This window comes from Octopus sinensis, linkage group LG16 (assembly GCF_006345805.1).
Source record: "Octopus sinensis linkage group LG16, ASM634580v1, whole genome shotgun sequence".
Classification (NCBI taxonomy): domain Eukaryota; kingdom Metazoa; phylum Mollusca; class Cephalopoda; order Octopoda; family Octopodidae; genus Octopus; species Octopus sinensis.
Window position 1 is genome coordinate 37,941,670 of NC_043012.1, and position 22,746 is coordinate 37,964,415.

General features: G+C 39.6%; 1 protein-coding gene across 8 annotated transcripts in view; it reads left to right on the forward strand.

The window, feature by feature from the left end:
* LOC115220248 (uncharacterized protein KIAA2026-like) overlaps positions 1–22,746 on the forward strand; it is a 74,757-nt gene that overhangs the window by 37,242 nt on the left and 14,769 nt on the right. For 7 of the 8 annotated variants that reach the window (XM_029790339.2, XM_036510011.1, XM_036510012.1 and 4 more), the window contains 6 exons: positions 64–224; positions 2,290–2,401; positions 5,730–5,775; positions 10,847–10,938; positions 14,735–14,977; positions 17,200–17,325. In XM_029790339.2, the coding sequence (XP_029646199.1) occupies positions 64–224; positions 2,290–2,401; positions 5,730–5,775; positions 10,847–10,938; positions 14,735–14,977; positions 17,200–17,325 (780 nt within the window). The remainder of the gene's footprint in view (positions 1–63; positions 225–2,289; positions 2,402–5,729; positions 5,776–10,846; positions 10,939–14,734; positions 14,978–17,199; positions 17,326–22,746) is intronic. The other variant, XM_036510016.1, reaches the window with a different exon arrangement.

Genomic DNA, 22,746 nt, shown 5'->3' on the forward strand with positions numbered 1-22,746 from the left:
TCTGTGATTGATTGTTGCTAATGCAGACTCTTGTTCATTGAATTTTCTTTTTTATATTTCCAGCTCCCCCAAATTGGCCATTTTTTATTCTTGTGCCAAGAACCATTGTATTTGGCTGAAGTTCCACAATATGAATTAGAACGGTGCTTTTTGATGACACGTGAGAGTACAACTATGCAACGAATAATGAGCTCTTTGCTTAGCACACCTCATCAAAGAAGCAAGTAAGTTTGACCGTTGTTACTGTGTATCAAGTGTCTTAACTGAGCAGATCTATGATCAATACATTCCATCTGTTTTGTGTTCAGACCAGCTAGATCTGGTCTCTTACACTTACCCTACAATATCATTTTGAAAAATAAACAATCACATCATTGATATCTCAAAGCAATGAGATAATGCATAATTCAAAACCATATAAATAAATAAACTTTACAGATTAATCTGAATGCTAATGGTTTAATGAAAGGCACTCCAGCTATGACCATCCTGATTATTTAGAGCTTTGTCTGACTACATTATCTAATGTTTGCTTTCTTAATTCAAGATGATGGGTAGGTGTAATTTGAGGATGATTTGGTTGCTGTTACATTTGATAATGATGAGAACAATCTTTCCTTGACCAACACCATTTATTCTCAACCTTTTCAAGCTTACACTGAACAGGGCATCACAAATGCACCGGATGTTTTGGCAAGAAAGCATGAGAGAAGGAGAAGGGCAGATTTTTCCCGTACAAACAGCAGTCTGTTATCCATATGTCCTTATTACTATCTCAACTAACACATGCCTCTTAAGTGATGTGCATGGATTTGTGCTGCTGTGCTGTACTTTTATGGAAATTATTAATCCTTTAGCATTTAGACCACCCTTTATCTGGTTCAGATATTTTACATGTATTATGTTCAAACAGGCCAGATCGGGCCTTACACCCCTACCATACAATGTCGTTCTGAAAATAACCAGTCATATCATTGAAGCTATGAGATAGTACATGTTTAATTCAAAGCAATGTGAATAAGCAATAGATTAGACAGAATAATCTGAATTCTAAAGGGTTACAGAAGGGGAGGACATAAATAATGAAATCATATTGGGCCTTGGCACATCGTCAGTCATTATTTCCGCTCATGAATGCAGTGAGCTGGCAGAACTGTTGGCTCACGAGACAAAATGTTTAACAGCATTTCATTTTGTCTTGACATTCTGAGTTCAAATTCCACTGAGGTTGACTTTGCCTTTCATCCTTTCAGGGTTGATAAACTAAGTACCAGTGAAGTACTGGGGTTGATGTAATCAACTTTCTCTTTTCCTCAAAAACTGCTGGCCCTGTGCCAAAATTTGAAATCTTTATTTCTGCTCACTGCTAATACAGTATACACATACTCAAATCACCAGGTTGGATTCCCAAACAGTTGAAGGAATCCGGGATAGAGGTAGACCCAGGAAGACATGGGATGAGGTGGTCAAGCATGACCTTCGAACGTTGGGCCTCATAGAGGCAATGACGAAAGACCGAGACCTCTGGAGATATGTTGTGACCGTGAAGACCTGACAAATAAAATGAGTTCTTGGCTGTATCCGACACCGGCTTCACATAACCAGCCCCAGCCCATTCAAAGTACCTTGGATTGCAGGACGGCCTGCTGTGCTTATCTTGGATCGTGGGGTGACCTGCTGTGCTTGAAGAGACCGATTGATCAAGTACATCAACATCACATACAAATCAAATGGAAATTGTAGTTGTGATACCCGTGCCGGTAGCATGTAAAAAGCACCATCCAAACATGGCCGATGCCAGTGCTGCTTTGACTGGCTTCCGTGCCGGTGGCACTTAATAAGCACCAACTGATCGTGGCCATTGCCAGCCTCGTCTGGCACCTGTGCCTGTGGTACGTAAAAAGCACTCACTACACTCACGGAGTGGTTGGCGTTAGGAAGGACATCCAGCTGTAGAAACACTGCCAGATCAGACTGGAGCCTGGTGCAGCCTTCATGGCTTACCAGACCCCGGCCGAACCGTCCAACCCATGCCAGCATGGAAAGCAGACGTTAAACGATGATGATGATGATTTTTTTTTTATTTTGTAAGAAAGTTATGAATGTTTTCTAAACATTCAGCCCCCTCCTCCATGCTTGTCACTCCCCTCTGAACTCACGATGCTCTCAAGAGAATATGAAATTAAGAATTGCTAACATACATAATGATCGAGTCTTTTATGTTATGCAACATCACAATGCAATGCTGGACATTATTTCTAAGTTGTTTCTTGTGTTCTTTATTACTAGACTTCATAATCATCGTTACCGGATGCCTTACAGGGTTTGGGAAGAAAAATTACGACAGAAGGTCAAGAATTGGTATGATGTACTTGAAGCTTATAACGGTGATACCTATAAGGTAACAAGTTTGTATTAGTTATTTTATATTGTTGGTACTTTTCATTCCTGATACTTGAATATCAATGTCTTGTGTAGAAGACCCATGTTTTGATGTTTTAGTCTGAATGTTTTAGTATCAAGACTTGAGGAAGTGACCTGAATAATGATAATAATAATAATAAACAGCAACAATAATAATAATAAACAACAACAAAAATAATAAACAACAACAATAATAATAAAAATAACAACAACAAAAAATACTTTAGGATTGAGGAAAAATACTTTAGGAATGAGAACCCAGGTTCGAAATTTCTGCAAGACACCTGATGAAGGCTGGAAGGTATATCAGCCAAAACGTGGTGTTAACAACAAACAAGAGGAGAACAAATATCCGTCGAATGTAAATAATGTAAATAATATGAAGACTTGATATTGAACCTTTGTTTCTATAAGATTTGGTCCTTGATTAATTGATTATTGCATTCCATCCAACCGATGCCAGTATAAAAAAGCAACTCCTTTGTGCTTGTGTCTCTGTCATTCTTTAACCTCACAACGCATGGCATAAAACCTTTGCCCCCTCAAATATTCTCTGCTACTCAAGCGAGGGAGTTTAGAGTGTGCCTGTGGCCTTTCCCTTTTCTCCTTTCGTTGTTCTCTCCTGTTTTGCAACTTAGTTATTTTAGTGGCCTCACTAGCGCCGGTAATTTGAAACAAAAGCAGCCAGTACATACTATAGTGTGGTTGGCATAAAGGAGGACATCCAGCCATAGGGACCATGCTAAAGATGATGCTGGCGCTCAGTGCAGCCCTGCTGCTCAACAGATCCTCACAAATCATCCAACTCCTGCCGGCATACAAAATGGACGTTAAATAATGATGGTGGTGGTGATAGGTATGAATTAGATCATTCAATGATGTATAATTGTCAGAAACATGAACATCAGTGAGGAAATCAATAACCTTTTTGCAACACATGGTTTTGTGCTTTTAAAAACTCACTTTGTGAGCATGTGGCTTCGGGTTCATTCCCACTGCATGGCACCTTCAGCAAGTATCTCCTTCTATAAACCCTGAGCTAACCAATGCCCTCTGAGTAAATTTGCAGGGCAGAATTGAGTGGAAGCTTGTAGTGTGTGTGTATTTCTCACAGCGTTCACTATTTTCCTCTTGTTCTGGTCTAACGACCCTCCATGTTTGTTTTCGTTTGGTTTCCTTGGATGTCTCCACTGTTGTGTTTTTGTTCCCAATTTGGATCCTCCATAAATCCTGAATTTCATTTTAGAATTTATGGGAGCAGCTGTCTTTGAACACTCATATTGTCGTTGAATGCTTGAAATGAGGAGTAGTTAGACAGTTGACAACTGATGAAGGGTCCTTTTTCTGTGTTTACTTGTCCTGTTTTCCATTTTTTTCTCGTTGTTTGTGTATTTAACTTTTTGTTTACGTATATTAAATGTTGCTTGAACCATTGGTGACATAATGCACACACACACACTGTCTGTCTGTCTCCTACGATTTAGATTCCTAACTACTCCCACATTTTGCAGTGCAGTTTAACCAAATTCGGGTATCTTATAGTTGTGATTCATATCGAGCCCGTCTGAGTATTAGCGCGCGTCTACGATGAGTCTACGATTTTAAAAATAATTTAACATCATTTTTTATTCCATTTTAATGCATAATTTTTCCTGTGTCGATGGCGGCGGAGTTGGCGTCCACGCTCAAACACCTGCACCTGTTTGCTTCTCCCCCTTCTTCCCTCCCTCATGAAGCTGTGGGGAAGGGAGTATAAGGAAATCAACGTCGTAAAGCGTTGTCAAGGAGACCAGCGTTCTTTTAGAACAACGACTTCATGGCTTGAAGACACCAAAACAGAAATGGCTAAGAAAGCCCGAATTGGCATCTATAAAGGAAGTAACTCTCTAAAAATGCTTATATAGTTATTTCCCTTACAAACCCGAGCAACGCCGGGCGATACTGCTAGTATATATATATATATATATATATATATGAGTCCATTTGCCCCCACCACTGTTTGACAACTGGTGTTTGTTTGCTTATGTCTCCTGTGACTTAGTGGTCTGGCATAAGAGATCGATAGAATAAGTACTACATATAAAAAGAAAATAAGTACCAGCGATGATTTGTTCAACCAAAACTCCTCTTCAAAGTTGTGCCCCAGCAGAATAAGATTTTAAACATATAATACCTTGTGTTATATTTGTTCAGCCCAACTGACACAGATACTCCCTGGTCATTGTCTCCTTCATAAATATCGCTAACAATGCTATTCATGCATATTGTAGAAATTGAAGGTACGCATTAGCACAGGTATGACTGTGCGGTAAGAAGGTTACTTCCCAACCACATGGCTCCGGGTTCAGTCCCACTGTGTGGCACCTTAGGCAAGTGTCTTCTACCATAACCTCAGGCCAAGCAAAGCCTTGTAAGTGGATTTGGTAGACAGAAACAGAAAGAAGTCTGTTGTTTATATATACGTATATAGCTATGTGTGTGTGTGTGTGTGTATCTTTGTGTCTGTTTGCCCCCCCCCCCAATCACTGCTTGAAAACCAGTGCTGGTGTGTTTATGTCCCTGTAACTTAGCAGTTGGGCGAAAAGAGACCAATATAATAAGTACTTGGCTTTAAAAAAAAGTCCTGGGGTCGATTTGTTCGACTAAAACCCTTGAATGTGGTGCTCCAGCATGGCCACAGTCAAATGACTGAAACATTTAAAAGAATGAAAAAAACAAATCGTAAAAATAGATACTGGCATAGTCATTTGATTGAGTTCTAGGTTCAGTCTCACTCTGGAGAAGTGCTTTTCACTGTATCCTCTTCTTGACTGATTCAGTAAATGGAAACTGTGTGGAAGCCTATTGTATGTTGATGTCTGTGGTTGTCTTCCTTATTAAAGGTAATTGCATGCTTTGATATGTATGGATTGTTAATAGAGGCACAAAACTGAAATACAAATACAAGTGCTGATGTGATTGACTGAATCCCTTGAGTGTGCTGCTCCAGCATGGCCACGCTCCAATGACTAACCAGTAAAAGAATATGATAGATTAATCTGAGAATTGTTTTATATATTTGTTTTTATTCTTGTTTTAGAAATTATATATATATATATGTGTGTGTGTGTGTGTATATATATATGTGTGTGTGTGTGTATATATATATATATAATATATATATATATATATAATATATTTATATTGTGAAATTTGATTTAATATTAAATTGAATTTTTCCCTGTAAGTTTGGAGTTATATTCCCTAATATTATTATTATTATTATTATCATTATTATTATTTTTTTAATATATTTTTCTTTCCAGGCAGCTGAAAAATTAGGGCTTGATCCATTTGCCTATAAAGTGATGGGTATGTATATCATTGTGTATATATATATATATCTTTGTGTGTGTGTGTGTGTGTGTGTGTGTGTGTGTATGTATGTATGTATGTACACATTCCAAGAAGTAGTTGATAGCTTCCGTTACCTAGGTGACCAAGTCAGTAGCGGGGGCGGGTGTGCTGAAAGTGTAACTGCTAGAGTAAGAATAGCCTGGGCAAAGTTCAGAGAGCTCTTACCTCTGCTGGTGACAAAAGGCCTCTTGCTCAGAGTAAAAGGCAGACTGTATGATGCGTGTGTACGAACAGCCATGCTACATGGCAGTGAAACATGGGCCATGACTGCTGAGGATATGCATAAGCTTGCAAGAAATGAAGCCAGTATGCTCCGATGGATGTGTAATGTCAGTGTTCATAATCGACAGAGTGTAAGTACCTTGAGAGAATAGCTGGACCTAAGAAGCATCAGATGTGGTGTGCAAGAGAGACGTATGCGCTGGTATGGACATGTGGCGAGAATTGATGAAGATAGTTGTGTGAAAAAGTGCCACACCCTAGCAGTTAAGGGAACCTGTGGAAGAGGTAGACCCAGGAAAACCTGGGACGAGGTGGTGAAGCATGACCTTCGAACTTTAGGTCTCACCAAGGAAATGACTAGAGACCGAGACCTTTGGAAGTATGCTGTGCGTGAGAAGACCTGGCAGGACAAGTGAGACCATAACCCGTGGCCTCTACCTGGGATGTAGCCAGTCCACTTATGCATACCTTTCCTTCTTGGGACACAAAACTCTACTTGTGAAGACCTATTGAAGCAAGTGAAAATCTAAATCGATCAACATCAATGGAAATTGTAGCTGTGATACCAGTGCCGGTGGCATGTAAGAGAACCATCCGAATGTGGCCGTTGCCAGCGCCGCCCCGACTGGTATCCGTGCCAGTGGCACATAAAAAGCATCATCCGATCATGGCCTCCGTGCCGGTGGCACGTAAAAAGAACTATCCGATTGTGGCTGTTTGCCAGCCTTGTCTGGCACCTGTGCCGGTGGCCCGTAAAAAGCACCCACTACACTCACAGAGTGGTTGGCGTTAGGAAGGGCATCCAGCCATAGAAACACTGCCAGATCAGACTGGGCCTGGTGCAGCCTTCTGGCTTCCCAGACCCCAGTTGAACCGTCCAACCCATGCTAGCATGGAAAGCGGACGCTAAACGATGATGATGATGATGATGATATATATATATCTTTGTGTGTGTATGTATATATATATCAGGCACGTGCCATCAGTAATTACTCAGGGTAGGCAGTTGGCGACCTTTATGTAGTAAAACACACTAAAAATAAGCGAAATCCAGGCATGTGACTGAGTTGAAGGCAGATTTACTTCTGCCTTTATAGCATGCCAGGAAAACTGTGTTATGGGAGTGTAGACAGCATGTGTACTACAGTAGTGCTATGCGTAGCTGAAATACTGAGATTGAAAAGCAGGGGAGATTTATGCCTTCCTAATCTACAAAAATATAAAATAGTTTGTGTTTTATGCATAGTAATCAGAGTAACCTTCATAATTTTATTGAATTATGTGTATATATTGCCATAAAAGGAAAATGTTGCTAGTCTCTCCACAGTGAATTTTTTTCACCAAGATGTATTTCAAAACATGTGTAGAAGAGTCAAGTTATGTATTGAAAATGAAGGACGACACTTTCAATACCTCTTATAAAGCTTTTTTTAAAGTCTTGTAAAGTCTAATATATTCTTTTGTAGTCTTATAACATCTTATAAGTATTTATTTTGCAATAAATTACTTACTGCAGAGAAACTTTTTGAACAACCCTGTACATATATATGTGATGCATATGGACAAGGACAGCTGTGTGAAGAAGTGCTGATCTCTAATTGTGGAAAGGACCTGTGGAAGGGGTAGACTCAGGAAGACATGGAACAAAGTGGTGAAGCCTGATCTCTTTGACCGTTGGGCCTCACAGAGGCAACAACTTGTGATTGAGACCTCTGGCGATAAGCTGTGCTTAAGAAGACCCATTGTGCCAAGTGAAATCGTAGTTGTGGCCAATACTGGTGTCACGTAACTGACATGTAAAAGGCAGCTTTGAAGCGTTGGGCCCCACACAGGCAATGTGGTTGATGTTGGTGCCTAGCACATGTGCCGCTGGCATGTAAAAAGCATCTTTAAAGCATTGGGACTCACAGAGGCAATGACAAACGGCCAGCACCTTCAGCAATATACTCTGCTTGAGCAGAAGACCCACCGAGCCAAGTGAATACATGTATATATATGTATATGTGTATATATATATATATATATGTATATATGAATATATGTAAATATTGTGTGTGTGTATATATATATATGTGTGTGTGTGTGTGTGTGTAGGAGCTTATATGGTGCCATGTAAAAGAGCTGCACGTATAAGTGTCTGTGATGATGACAATATAATCTTGTTGTTTAGCCCTAGGCCAGCCATCATAAGGCAGACATCATCAAAGGCCTTTCAGACATAATTACATTATATTTTCTTAGAAATAATATATTTAAGACTATTATAATCTTATGGAAGTTTGGGATTTCTTTTTCAAGATGAAAGTGTGTGATTTAATGCAAATTTGGGTGCTATTTCCAGCAATTTGAGCTGCAATTTTAGGGATTTGTTGTTGTTGGCTCTTGTGTGTGTGTGTGTGTGTGTGTGCATATGTCTCTTTCTCAATAGACACACATGAATCTCTGTTGATTTACAAGAAGCAATGATGAAGTAGAGAAGTCAGGAACCTGTATGCAGAGTATTAATCCATTGGAACTGATGTTCTGAGTCACCTTGTTTCCGATTGCTCAGCTATTGGCCATTTGAGCCTGCTTTACCATTAAAATATTTGACATTTGAAAATATTTTTGAAGATGGGTGCTGGTGTGGCTGTGTGGTGAGGCCTTGCAACCACATGGTTCCGGGGTCAGTCCCACTGTGTGACACCCTGGTCAAGTGTCTTCCACTATAGCCATGGGCTGACCAAAGCCTTGTGAGTGGATTTGATAGACAGAAACCTGTCGTGCATGTATCATCATCATCATCATCGTTTAACGTCCGTTTTCCGCGCTAGCACGGGTTGGACGGTTTGACCGGGGTCTGGGAAGCCAGAGGCCTCTCCAGGCTCCAGTCTGATCTGGTAGAGTTTCTACGGCTGGATGCCCTTCCTAACGCCAACCACTCCGCGAGTGGATTGGGTGCTTTTTACGTGCCACCTGCACAGGGGCCGGGGGGTCCGGCAACGGTCACGATTGGTTCGAGCTTTTTCTAGAGTTGAGTTGGGGGGGGGGTCTAGCTGAGAAAGGTTCCACCAGTGGAAAGAGAGGGAGAGATAGTGGGGGGGGGTGCAGGTAATAAAGGGAAGCACCAGTGGGGAAGGTTGGGTAAGGAGGAACGATGACAAGGAAAGGGTTGGTGCAGAAATAAAACGTAGGATATCACGAGACGGGGAGGGGACTGGAAGGAGATGGTCGGATTGAGGCAGTGCCAGATTCTAAACAGGAGGTAACGTAAGATCAGTGGGGCAGTTAATGAGCTGCGATGCTAGCAGCTTGACTTGGTGGGGGGGAAGGGGTAGTACACAGTGAAAGCATATGTGAAGGAGGGGTAGGAGGGAGAGACACACGCAATGGTGGTGGGGGAGGAGGAGGGAGGAGGGCATATCCGGTGTAGATGGTGAGAAGTGTTCACCGGTATTGGTGGTGAGATGTGTTCACCAGTATTGGTGGTGGGGGTGGTGAGAAGTGTTTACCGGTATTGGTGGTGAGAAGTGTTTACCGGTATTGGTGGTGGGGGTGAGAAGTGTTCACCGGTATTGGTGGGAGGGCGGGGGCACCGCCGAATGGCGGAAAAGATGGAAATTAAGGATTGAAGGATTAAAGGGTTAAATTTCGTAGAGAAAAGATAGGAATATATATATATGTACACACGCACACACAAAGTTTGTGTGTCTGTGTTTAGCCCACCACCATCACTTGACAACTGTGTTTATGTCCCTGTAACTTAGCGGTTCATCAAAAGTGACCGATAAAATATGTCCTGAGGCTGACTTGTTTGACTAAAGGCAGTGCTCCAGCATGGCTGCAGTTGAGTGACTGAAACAAACAAAAGAATAAGTGCTTAGCTTTATATCTTTAAAAAGCAAACTCCTTGTGAGTGGCTCGTGTGAAAGGGATTGCTTCAGGCTCACTTTTTCCATCTCATTTCTGGTTTCTCCTGGGAATGTTCCAAACTTTAAACTTCATACAAATGAGATCACTCTAATAACTTTCCTCATGAAATTGCATTGTTGGTTAAGTAATATTTTTAGAATTGTACGTCTGCCTTTACGTTCTGAGTTCAAATTCTGCTGAGGTCGACTTTGCCTATCATCTTTTTAGGGTCGATAAATTAAGTACCATTATTTACATTAGACAGATATTTGTCCTCATCTTGTTTGTTGTTAGCACAATGTTTCACCTGATATACCCTCCAGCCTTCATCAGGTGTCTTGGGGAAATTTTGAACCTGGGTATATCAGCCGAAATGTTGTCTTCTACAATAGTTGACCAAAACCTTGTGCTGCTGAAAGAAACCAATTGTGTATGTGTGTCATTATCATCATCATCCAGTCTTTTAAATCCAGGTTTTGTCTCCATTAACAGGGGTGGCTGGATCTTCCTCAATGCCATAGCAACCGAGGTAGGCAGGTGCAGCCCACTCCAACCTTTGAGCTGGCTGGTGCCCATTCTCCTTTGCTATTATCATGAGGCCTTATCATAGCTGGATTTTTCTACGGGGAGCATGCTCTTGCTTACCCCCAACCTCAGTTTCTAGGCATGAGTGGTCCCGAGACCAAGGCCCCTACCACGATGTGTTAGGGAATCTGGTGGAAAACTAGCTCAGGAAGGCAGGGACATTATTCCCTGAGACCCCTTTTGGAACCCCTGTGTGTGTGTATTTACTGCCTGAAAATCTTATTTCTTTACTTGTAGGACATGGCTCTTATTTAATTTTTGGCTGGTTTTATTTTCCATTAAATGATTTGTATTTCTTTTTGTTTGACCATTTCTCTTTTTGTTTTAGGTAAAAGGAATCCACTTAGAAATAAGAAATATCACCAATTGAGCTTTTACAGGAAAGTGTGGGTGATGAAAAGTATCTGTGATGACATATTGGTAAGAGGAAATGTTATTTCTATATCATCATCACCACCACCACCATCATTATCATCTTTATCATCACCATTATCATCATTATTACCACCGTCATCATCATCATCATCATCATGTCATCCCTATTACCTTCATGTCATCATCATCATCACCACTACCACCACCATCATACAACTGTCTTTTCCATGCTGGTGTGGGTTGGATAGCATATCCCAGCCTGCAACATGTTGTACACACGTGTAGAAGCAAGAGAAAACTAACTCAATATTGGTTTTACAATACAAAAGAAGTCAGTGGCATTATAGAGACCCCCTCCCCCGGTAAAGGGCAGTAAAGGATCCCATTACCTGTGTACCTATATCTATTTGCAGTTATTGTTTTCTTAGTAGGCAGTCTGCAATATGGCCTGCTGTGTCCACGTCTTCTCTTTTGGAATGGGTTCTATGACTGGATGCCTTTCCTGTCAGCAATTACTTAAAAAATTATTGCCCTCACTGCGAATTGAAAGCATTCTTTTAGTTCAGTTAAACTGTTGCTCCATCTTGGGAACAGAGGTGGAGAAAATGATTGCAGTCAAGTTGGGAAAAAGTTGTCATGGATAGATAAGCAGGATCCAACAGGAATGAAAAGAAAATTATATAAAAAAAAAAGAAAAATTATAAACAATTAAAAATTTATACATTTTAACACCCATTAAACATGATGTTAACACATATTAAACATGATAAACATAAATAAAAGTGAGTTTTAAAAAAACAAATTGTCTGATTTCAGGGAAATAGACATTTAATTATATCATCATCATCATCATAACATCCACTTTCCATGCTGGCATGGGTTGGACGGCTTGACTGAGGACTGGCGAGCCAGAAGACTGCTCCAATCTGATCTGTCAAAGTTTCTGCAGCTGGATGCCCTTCCTAATGCCAACCACTCCGAGAGTGTAGTGGGTGCTTTTACGTGCCACTTGCATGAGGACCAGTCAGGCGGTTCTGGCAGTGGCCATGCTCAAAAGGTGTTTTTTATGTGCCCCCTGCATGGGAGCCAGTCTGGCAGCACTGGCAACAACCTTGCTCGAATGTTGTTTTTCACGTGCCAGTAAGGCAACACTGGCAATGATCACGCTCGGATGGTGCTTCTACTACATATATATATATCTCTTATTATAAAAGGCAGATTTTATCTGCCTCCCTTTGTCTCTTATAGAAATCTACAATATAGGATTTCTTCAATTACAATTTACCTAGCATTTTTAAGAGTAGAATAAATCGGGTCGTGCCAGGTCCAGTTTTTAAAATTTCAACCCCAATTAAGCAAAATTTAGAGAAAACTCACATTGTGGTGTGTAAGTCAAGTGCTTTTCTTAGTGTGGGCTATAGCACACACACACACACACACACAAAAAGGGAGCGATCTGCTTCACTCACGCTATCACTCTAATTTCTACTCCTTTCTCTTTGCAAGTTTGCAACGATTAAAGTGAAACTATTTCGATAAAACGAGTGAAGTGTACCTTAAACCACTACTAAAAAAAAAAAGACACAGCAAACAGAAACAAATAAATACATAACGATTTACTCCTCACACAATTTCTTCAATTAGAGTTTACCCATGATTTTTCAAAGTACTTCCATTGGGTCATGCCATACAAAATTTCTTTCAATTTTACCCCCAATTAAGACAAAATTCGAGAAAACTCAATATTTTAACATTTCACTCCGAAAGCATTGATGTACATGTGTGTGTGCGTGAGTGTGTGTGTGTCATTCCTCACACACGCATACACATATATATATGACAGTGACAAACACAAACGTTTCAAACAACTACATACAGACACGTGTGTGTTTGTTATTAGTAAAAAAGGCGCCAAACACAACTCACTTCTCATTCCAACACATTTGCAAAGACACACGGACGGTCGAATTGCTATAACAATACAGAAAAGGTAAATTGGTTTTTAATTTACTTTCTGTCGTTAAATTTTGGTAGTATTAATTGGCGAGCCGAGCTTCTTTCAGTATATATTTATACATACATAAATATATACACATATTCTGTATATATTTTATTATATAATATTATATATAGATATATGTATATATAATTGCAGTATGAAACAGTGTTTATGTATAAACAGACGACATTTATATATAGTTATTAATAAATGTATACATCCGTTGAAAAGAAAAACCAAAAAATATTTTATTCTTTATAAATGTGGTGTTCAAAATAACATTTTCTTTTAAGAATGTGTATATAACAAAGTATGTGTATATAACTACGTGGCTTATATCTTTGTATATAAAAGTGAAGTTGTGTGTCTGTCTCCTACGATTTAGATTCGTAACTACTCCCACATTTTGCGGTGCAGTTTAACCAAATTCGGGTATCTTATAGTCGTGATTCATATCGAGCCCTTCTGGGTATTAGCGCGCGTCTACGAGGAGTCTACGATTTAAAAAAAATTTACCATCATATTTTTCCATTTTAATGCATTTTTTTCGCTATTATATAAGGGAAGTAACTCTCTAAAAATATCTACGATGTGTCAATGATTTAAAAAAAAAAATTTACCTTAATTTTTTTTCCATTTTTAATGCATTTTTTTGCTATAATTTGGCTATAATTCTCTAAAAATGCTTATATAGTTATTTCCCTTACAAACCCGAGCAACGCCGGGCGATACTGCTAGTATATATATATATATATATATATATATATATAAATAAAATATTTCTGAGGGTGACAGAAAGATTATAATTAATATAAACAGCAGTTAGCAATGTTTCACCAAAAAGCAGAATTACAAATGTCACTAAACGTTATTAGGGTGTTAGAAAACACCTACATTGCTAGAAATAAGAGCTAAACTGCTCTAATGTTGTAGTTAATGCACATGAATGGAAGCATATACACTTACAGGGAGCATAATCATCCAAAAAATGCTGATTGAGAATTCATCATACTGACATCAGTTTTGGCAATCTCCGTTGCTTCATCAGTTAAGACTCCTCGATTGTTCGGCTCTCTCCAGACTTACTTCGCCATTAGTATTTATGGTTTTGTCATATATGTATATATATAAATAAAATAATAAAAGAATAAAAATCATTAATGATTTGTACCAAGTGGTCAGCGTGGAAATAAAACCTCTTAGGTACATTATATATATAATTATAACAAGGGCTTGGCTTGTGCCTCACCACGCACTGGAAAACAGATGTCAAGCGACACTATTACCACCATAAGTTCTCTGAGAGAAACACACTACATAAAAGGCTAGCAAAAGAAAGAAAATGAATCAGAACTTTGGTTAACGACGGACATGATTGTGTTTTGGGCTTAAAGTAATAAAAGCCATTACTCATTGCCTTCATCAGCATTGGTACTCCTGGCATAAATCTAAATATAGCTCCTTGACTTACTTATGGACAATAACCCTAACCCTGAATACATATATACGGCAGGCTGCTTTCAGTTTCTTATTTCTTTATTGCTCACAAAGGGCTAAACATAGAGGGGACAAACAAGGACAGACAAAGGGATTAAGTTGATTAGATCGACCCCAGTGCATGACTGGTACTTAATTTATTGATCCCCGAAAGGATGAAAAGTAAAGTTGACCTCAGCGAAATTTGAACTCGGAAAGTAACAGCTGACGAAATGCTTCTAAGCATTTTGCCTGGCGTGCTAATGATTCTGCCAGGCTTCTTTCAGTTTCTGTCTACCAAATCCATTAACAAAGCTTTGGTTGGCAGCCGAAATTATAATGTTTGCTACTCGTTTGTTTTGCCAGGAACACCAAGAACCTCTGCGTGAGGCAATAGAACTGCAACCTCCAGAAGAACAAAGGGAATATAACCTTGGCCGCGATGCCGAGGGTAACGTCTACATTCATTTCCCACAGTTTTGTGGTGCCGACTTACGGGTCTACAAACACACACCACATCTGAACCAGTTTCCTCAAAATGACGACGACACATCAACCCAGGAGCCACCGGAGGAAATGGAATCACTGAAAGAGAGAAACAAAGAAGAAGTAAATTATTCTTTTTATTTTTATTTGCTTGTTGCTTTTTTTATTCTTCATTTTTGTTTGCTTGATGTTGACTCCTGCCTCTTGGCTATCATTTACACTTTCTTCTTCCTCTTCTACTACTACTACTAACACCACCACCATCGCTGCCACCACTACTATTACTACTGCTGCTGCTGCTGCCACCACTACTCCTCTTCCTACTACTTCTACCTCTGCCTTATCCTGACTGCTACCACCACTACTTCTACAGCCATGTCCACTACAACTATTTTACTACTACTACTGCTACTACTACTACAGCTGCTGCTGCTGTTACTGCTGCCATTAATATGTATCATCTATGAAATTATAAGTTTGCTTACTGCAGTCCATGTGGCTGGCAAAAGGTTTCACAAAAACCTTAGTTTATGAGTTGGGGGTCGGCTGTAAGAAGAACAGCTAGCAGTGGTGAAAAAGAGAAAAGAAGTCATCTCATCTGTAGGTGGCGCTGTCGCATGGCCTTAATCCTGATGGCTAAACGAAAATAAAGAATTAAGGAATCTAAGCAAATGGACAGAAAAAAGTCTTACGAAAGAATAAATGATTTGAATGACGATGTGGTTGTTTAACCCTAGGTCAAACTTGGTAGAGAAAATTTATGATCAAAGATATTCCTGCCATGACCATCCTGTCTTTGTTTCAGGTATAATGGAGGACTACATTATGGGAGACACACGTCTGCACTTCTCTGTAACCCTCTGTGCATTCAGATTACTTCCCTCTCTAATCTAATGCACGTTTATTTGCATTGTTTTGAATTAATCATGCATTCTCTCATAGCTTTGAGAATATGATGGTTTGTTTGATGTGATGATGATGATGATCATCATCATTATTTTGTGTCCATTCTCCATGCTGGCATAGGTTGGATGGTTTGATAGGAGCTGGCAAGGGTTTTGGCACAGTTTAATAATAGTAATAATAATGAAACTATTGTGCACAGTGCTCAGGTGCACTACAACTCCTCAAAGGTGCATGTAGAGTACATAGAATTATGTACCAAAGTCAGGAAAGTGAACAGTGTATGAGCCACGATATACATGTGTGCATGCGTATGGAGCAGGAGGGGATATCAAGTGTAGTGTTGGCGAATTTCAGGAAACATGGAGGTTTTAAAGGATGCAATGTCTCAGCAACTAACAACTGATGCAGGCAGTTTGTGCCATGCTTCAGCAACTCTTGAGTGAAAAAATGTTCAGAAAGTCATGGGAGGTATGCTGTTTCCTGACTTTGTAGCCATGCCCACATGTGTTAGACATATGGAGCTCAAAAAGGTGCTCAGGGTGGTTGATGGCATGATGGTTAATAATTTTGTGGGTGTTTACCAAGTCAGTTGCCAGATGTTGGAGCTTCTATGGCTGGATGCTCTTCTTAACATTGACCACTTTACATAGTGTATTGGATGCTTTTTTCTTGGCACCCAAACTGGTGGGGTCACCAAGTAATTTGTAAGACAAGACAAAGTCCCTTTGACTGGAGGTGAGGGAGATGTATTTCGGGAGGTGACTTTGTGCTGGTTGATGAGAGGTTAAAAGAATGATAGAGGGATAGAGATAGGGGCCTTACTGTAGAAGAGATACAGGGATATCCCAGTTAGAGTGACATTGTTGGATAGGTGTGGTCAGCTAGAACATAAAACAGGTAGAATATTTGGGTGTGAATTGGCTGAAGGATTAATGCAGATGTTGAGGGAAGTTTGACTGCTGTTTCAATTGAATAGTCCTGGTCAGCTCTTTTGGGGACACATACATGTGGTTAATAGGTGTTCCTTTGGATTGCTGACATGACTTGCCTCTTGTGTAGGTTAAAACTTGGGTCCATTCTGAAATAATAGTGTGATGTGTGGATGCAATTTGCACACACCATGACACGAAGGTTACAGAATTACAGTTACAATGTTATGTGTGGTGTTGTTATCCAGCATATAGCCCTTGGTCAGCCTTGACCTGGAGTAAGAGTAGAAAAGAGTTAAGTTTTCTGCCATAACACAATTTGTAATGAGAAGGTTTGAAGTGAAAGCTGGGATTAGTCGTAGTATCTTCAGGTTTGTCACCTCACAGCCATAGTGTTTCCTTTTTTGCTACAAGTTAGTATTTGTGGTTTCTATTTTGTGATTATACAAGGATTTTTATTCATTTTCTTACTGTTGTTTTCTTTTGTGTTTTTTTTTTCTCCACTTATAGACAGTTTTTGAGGAAGATGATGACAGCAATTTAAAATCACGTCCCTCAAAAAAGAAACGTAATAAGGCTCAAGTGTCCACAGAAATCATTTCCCCTCCTTCGTCACGTCCAAGTAGATTGAGACAAGTAAGTGATGTAAATTTGTGTTTATCCCCTTGTATCTTTGTGATTACATAGAATTACATAATCTCTCACCTGTGGCTCTACGCAGGTGTCTTTGTGATTATGGATCCACTATGTAGTCACTGAACTTACTAGAAATAACAGCCTAATCTGCCTGAAATGACACCCTACTGTTTTGCATGCCTACATCATAGGTTTGCTCGGTGAGGGTTGATCTTGGACTAGGCAACAACCTACCATTTGCTTTTTATTAGTATTGCTCAAAGAGAGTGGCTGGTTGAAACAGAAACTGGGACTAGGCACCTTGCAGTGTTTGCTGCTTCTCTTGACATTCTGAGTTCAAATCCTGCCATGGTTGACTTGTTGAATATTTAACATCTATGTAAAAAAGGGGCTAGCATGGCTGTGTGCTTCAAGCATTTGCTTTCGAATCGTATGGTTTTGGGTTTGGCCAACCAGAACCTTGCGAGTGAATTTGATAGATGGAAACTGAAAGCAGCCTCTGTCTGTCTGTCTGTGTGTGTGTGTGTGTGTGTGTGTGAACACTTATTCTTCATTCATTATATTCACTCCCTCACCCATTCCCCATCTCTCACTCTCCCATACATTCTTGCAGCTTCTACTCGGCCACACTCCCAGTACTGTCTTCACTCACCTTGTTCCTTGAAGGTCCACCTTGACACCTTATCAACAATATTTTCATCCCTTCCCAGCTCCACCCCTGTTATCCCCGGTCGAACCGTCCAACCAATGCTAGCATGGAGAACGGACGTTAAACGATGATGATGATGTAGCTCCTCTACAACAAGAGATCTCTTCTGCTCTGGCCCCCTTCTTTCATATTTTAACCCCACCTTCCCCCCATCATCTCTTAGCATAAAACTGCCTCTTTTGTGGGTTTGTAGTCATACAAGCTGCATGGTGACCTCACTGGTGCTGGTGGCACAAATGAAAGCCACCCAGTCTATATGCTGTAAAGAGGTTGATATGAGGAAGGGCATAGAAATTCATAGAAACCACATCGAAGTAGACAATGGAGTCTAAATGCAGTCCTCTTGACATCGCAAGATCAAATTCTGCTGAGGTTGTTTTTGCTTTACAGCCATTTAGGATTGGCTAAAAAGAGTATCAAATGTGTATATTTGTATTTTTTAGCTTTTTGACTGAAGTCCTTCACATCATTTGGCCCCGAACCCTTTTTTTTCCACTACCAACTGATTTCATGTAATACATTTTCCCCACAAACTGGGTGACACGTTATACTTGAGAAGATGTGTTGAGCTTAGTAAAATCCCTGTCATTCATACATAGAGACTTGTCCCTTACTACAGGTACTGGTACCACATAAGATGCACACATGTTGGTACTGCATAATTGCACCCATGCTGGTGTCCTGTAAAAGGTACCAAATACACTCTGTAAAGTGGTTGGTGCTAAGAAGGGCATCCAGCTGTAGAAACCATGCTACAACTGACAATTTGGATCCTGGACAGCTCTCCAGCTGGCCAGCCCCATGTCAAACCGTCCAACCCATGCCAGCATGGAAAACAGACATTAAACTATGATGATGACAATGCAAAAACACTCTGCAGTCTGGGGTTGTCAATAAAATAGAAATAAAATTTTAAAATCTACTCTTTCTGTGTGGCCCCGTACCAAATGATTGATGTCTGGGTACTGCTCTGTGGCCCAGTGATTGGGGGACACGTGCTGTAGATCTCCTGCTTCAGTGTCACACTCAGAAATATTATAAACCAGTGACTGGTCATCCCTTGGCAAGGGATGTAACCAAGGATGGTGCTGTTGTTCACTGCAAGATAAAATAAATACACCCATCCCGTAGCTGTGTGGTAAGAAGCTTGCTTCTGAAGCACATGGTTCTGGGTTCAGTCCCACTGCGTGGCATCTTGGCCAAGTGTCTTCTACAATAGCCTTGGCCCAACCAAAGCATTGTGGATGGATTTGGTAGATGGAAACTGAAAGAAGTCTGTCGTATATATGTATGTGTCAGTGTTAGTACGCCTATCACCGCTTGACAACCGGTGTTTGCATGTTTATGTCCTCGTAACTTAGTAGTTCGGCAAAAGAGATTGAAAAAATAAGTACTAGTCTTAAGAAATAAGTCCTGATTTTGATTTCTTCGACTAAAACCCTTCAAGATGGTGCTCCAGCATGGCTGCAGTCAGATGTCTGAAACAAGTGAAATAATAAAAGAATCCCATAAAAATGTCTGTATGCTCGTGACCATGAGGTTTCTCGTTTGACCCTGAGAAAGCTGAAAAACCAGAATACATTGAAGCATCCATCATCCTATTATTACTTCTGCTCAAGATGTGTAAATCCTATTCGCAGAACCCTTCTCATGTTTTTATATATTAATGTTTCCTTTTTTTTTTATTTTAAGATAATACAGTGTGATATCAGATTGCTTTGGCTGCTATTTCTTCAGGTTGATCCCTCGCATAGTGGCTCCCGTTGTTGGATTGAATAAAGAGGCTGGATATATATATATATATATATATATATATATATATATATATATATATATACTAGCTGAAGGTGACCCGCTCTACGCGCGGGTAAGAGTGTGGGTGTTACTTTATGTTGCTTCCTTTCAGCACGTAAAAAGCACCATCCGAACGTGGCCGATTGCAGCACCGCCTTGACTTGCTTCTGTGCTGGTGGCACGTAATAAGCACCAACCGATCGTTGCCACTGCGAGCCCCCCTGGCACCAGTGCCGGCGGCACGAAAAAAGCACTCACTACACTCACAGTGTGGTTGGCGTTAGGAAGGTCATCCACCTGTAGAAACACTGCCAGATCAGACTGGAGCCTGGTGCAGCCTCCTGGCTTCTGAGACCCCGGTCACACTGCCCAACCCGTGCTAGCACAGAAAACGGACGTTAAACGATGATGATGATGATGATTCTCCGTATTTGTTTCTCTCTCCTTTCTCTCTCACTTTCCCACTCTCTTACTTTTCTTTTCTCTCTGACTCTCCCTCGCTTTCTCTTACTCTCTATCTTTATCTATCTCTCTCCCATTTATAAACAACAAAAGATCTTGAGTAAGTTGAGAAATAAAATATTTAGAAAGATCAATCAGAAATATGAGGCAGTGGCAATGGAAAGGTCTGCTTCAAGGCAGACAGCAAAACGCTAACATTCAAAAGGGACAGACGAACTTGCGAGCTGAATAAAAATAATAAAATATTGGAAACCAAAGTTTGAAGGGATAGAATCTGAGGATTGTAGAGTCACCATGGCTGGCATTTGTTAACGACGGACAGCAACGTAGTGACAGTTTAACGGCTGGCGTAAAATTTTGAACTTGATGTAAAAGAAAATTCGTAAACACCAATTTTTGAAGTGATTCTTTCTCACGACAGTAGACTCACCATGGCAAGCATTCAAAACTTCTTTATCATGGACGGCAACACATTGACGATTAAAAGGCTGGCGCAAATTTTTTAGCTTGATGCAACAGAGAATTCCTAAACACCCGCTCTTTGAAATTTTAATCCCCTTCCAGCCCCATTTAGACCCCTTTTCACATTTTGGTTAATATAACCCGATTTCATTCGGGTGTACTGGGGCCACATTTTATAAGATGAGGAATTTTGTCCTAGAGGTGACGCCTTTCATTTGAGGAACAAAATAGTTGTGATGCAAACTTGTCAGCACCTTTAACATAGGTGTGCATATTTTCAGGTGAATCGACCGACTACGTAATGCACACATATATATATGTTTATATATATATATATGTGTGTGTGTGTGTGTGCACGCATTATATATACAAATGTATACAAATGAGATATATATCTATATAAATTAAATTAGAGATAAAACCACTAATAGGCAAATCAAACAGTGAAAAACCAAAAACAAAAACATAAAAAAAGAAAATATAACATAGAAAATATATCTATATATATAAAACTGTAGTTGTGTGAGTGTCTGTCCCCTTCGATTTAGATTCCTAACTACTCCCAAATTTTGCGGTGCAGTTTAACCAAATTCGGGTATCTTATAGTCGTGATTCATATCGAGCCCGTCTGGGTATTAGCGCGCGTCTACGATGAGTGTACGATTTTAAAAATAATTTAACATCATTTTTTATTCCATTTTAATGCATAATTTTTCGTGTGTCGATGGCGGCGGAGTTGGCGTCCACGCTCACGCCTGAACCTGTGTTGCTTCTCCCCCTTCTTCCCTCCCTCGTGAAGCTGTGGGGAAGGGAGTGTAAGGAAATCAACGTCGTAATGCGTTGTGAAGGAGACCAGCGTTCTTTTAGAACAACGACTTCATGGCTTGAAGTCGCCAAAACAGAAATCGCTAAAAAAGCTGAAACAGATCCACAAAAACGGCAAAAACCGCCACACAGGGCAGGTTTCTTGTGCAAACAATTTGCACAACCGAATGTTTTAGTTGTTGCACAAATCTTTATATATAAAAGTAAGGTTGTGTGTCTGTCTCCTACGATTTAGATTCCTAACTACTCCCACATTTTGCGGTACAGTGTAACCAAAACCGGGTATCTTATAGTCGTGATTCATATCGAGCCCTTCTGGGTATTAGCGCGTGTCTACGATGAGTCTACGATTTAAAAAAAATTTACCATCATTTTTTATTCCATTTTAATGCATTTTTCGCTATTATATAAGGGAAGTAACTCTCTAAAAATGTCTACGATGAGTCAACGATTAAAAAAAAAATTACCATCATTTTTTATTCCATTTTAATGCATTTTTCGCTATTATATAAGGGAAGTAACTCTGTAAAAATGTCTACGATGAGTCAACGATTTAAAAAAGAAATTACTATCATTTTTTATTCCATCTTTAATGCATTTTTTGCTATTTTTTTTGCTATAACTCACTAAAAATGCTTATATAGTTATTTCCCTTACAAACCCGAGCAACGCCGGGCGATACTGCTAGTAAAATATAAAATTGAAAACTTTAAATTATTTAAATTGAAAATAAAAATTATGAAATTATATTTATAATTTGTTTAAAAATATATATAACTATGAAAAAGTATGAAAAAGTTTAATATACATAAATACAGATATATACACTTTGTATATATACATTATATATACATATTTATATATAGAACACACACACATACATTATATATACATATTTATATATAGAACACACACACACACACATTATATACATATATATATATATATATAGAACACACACACACACACACACACACACACATATAAATGAACGCAAGAATATCTGATTCATAATATTTGTTCTCATGCTGGTGTGTTGATTGTTGGTGACAGACATATACTTCAAAGAACGCCGCCGAAGTGATAGGAAGGTAGGAAACAGAGTCAGTGAAAAAGAAAGGAAATAGCGATAGTGACAGATACTTTAAATAACCGTAGTTGACTTCTGA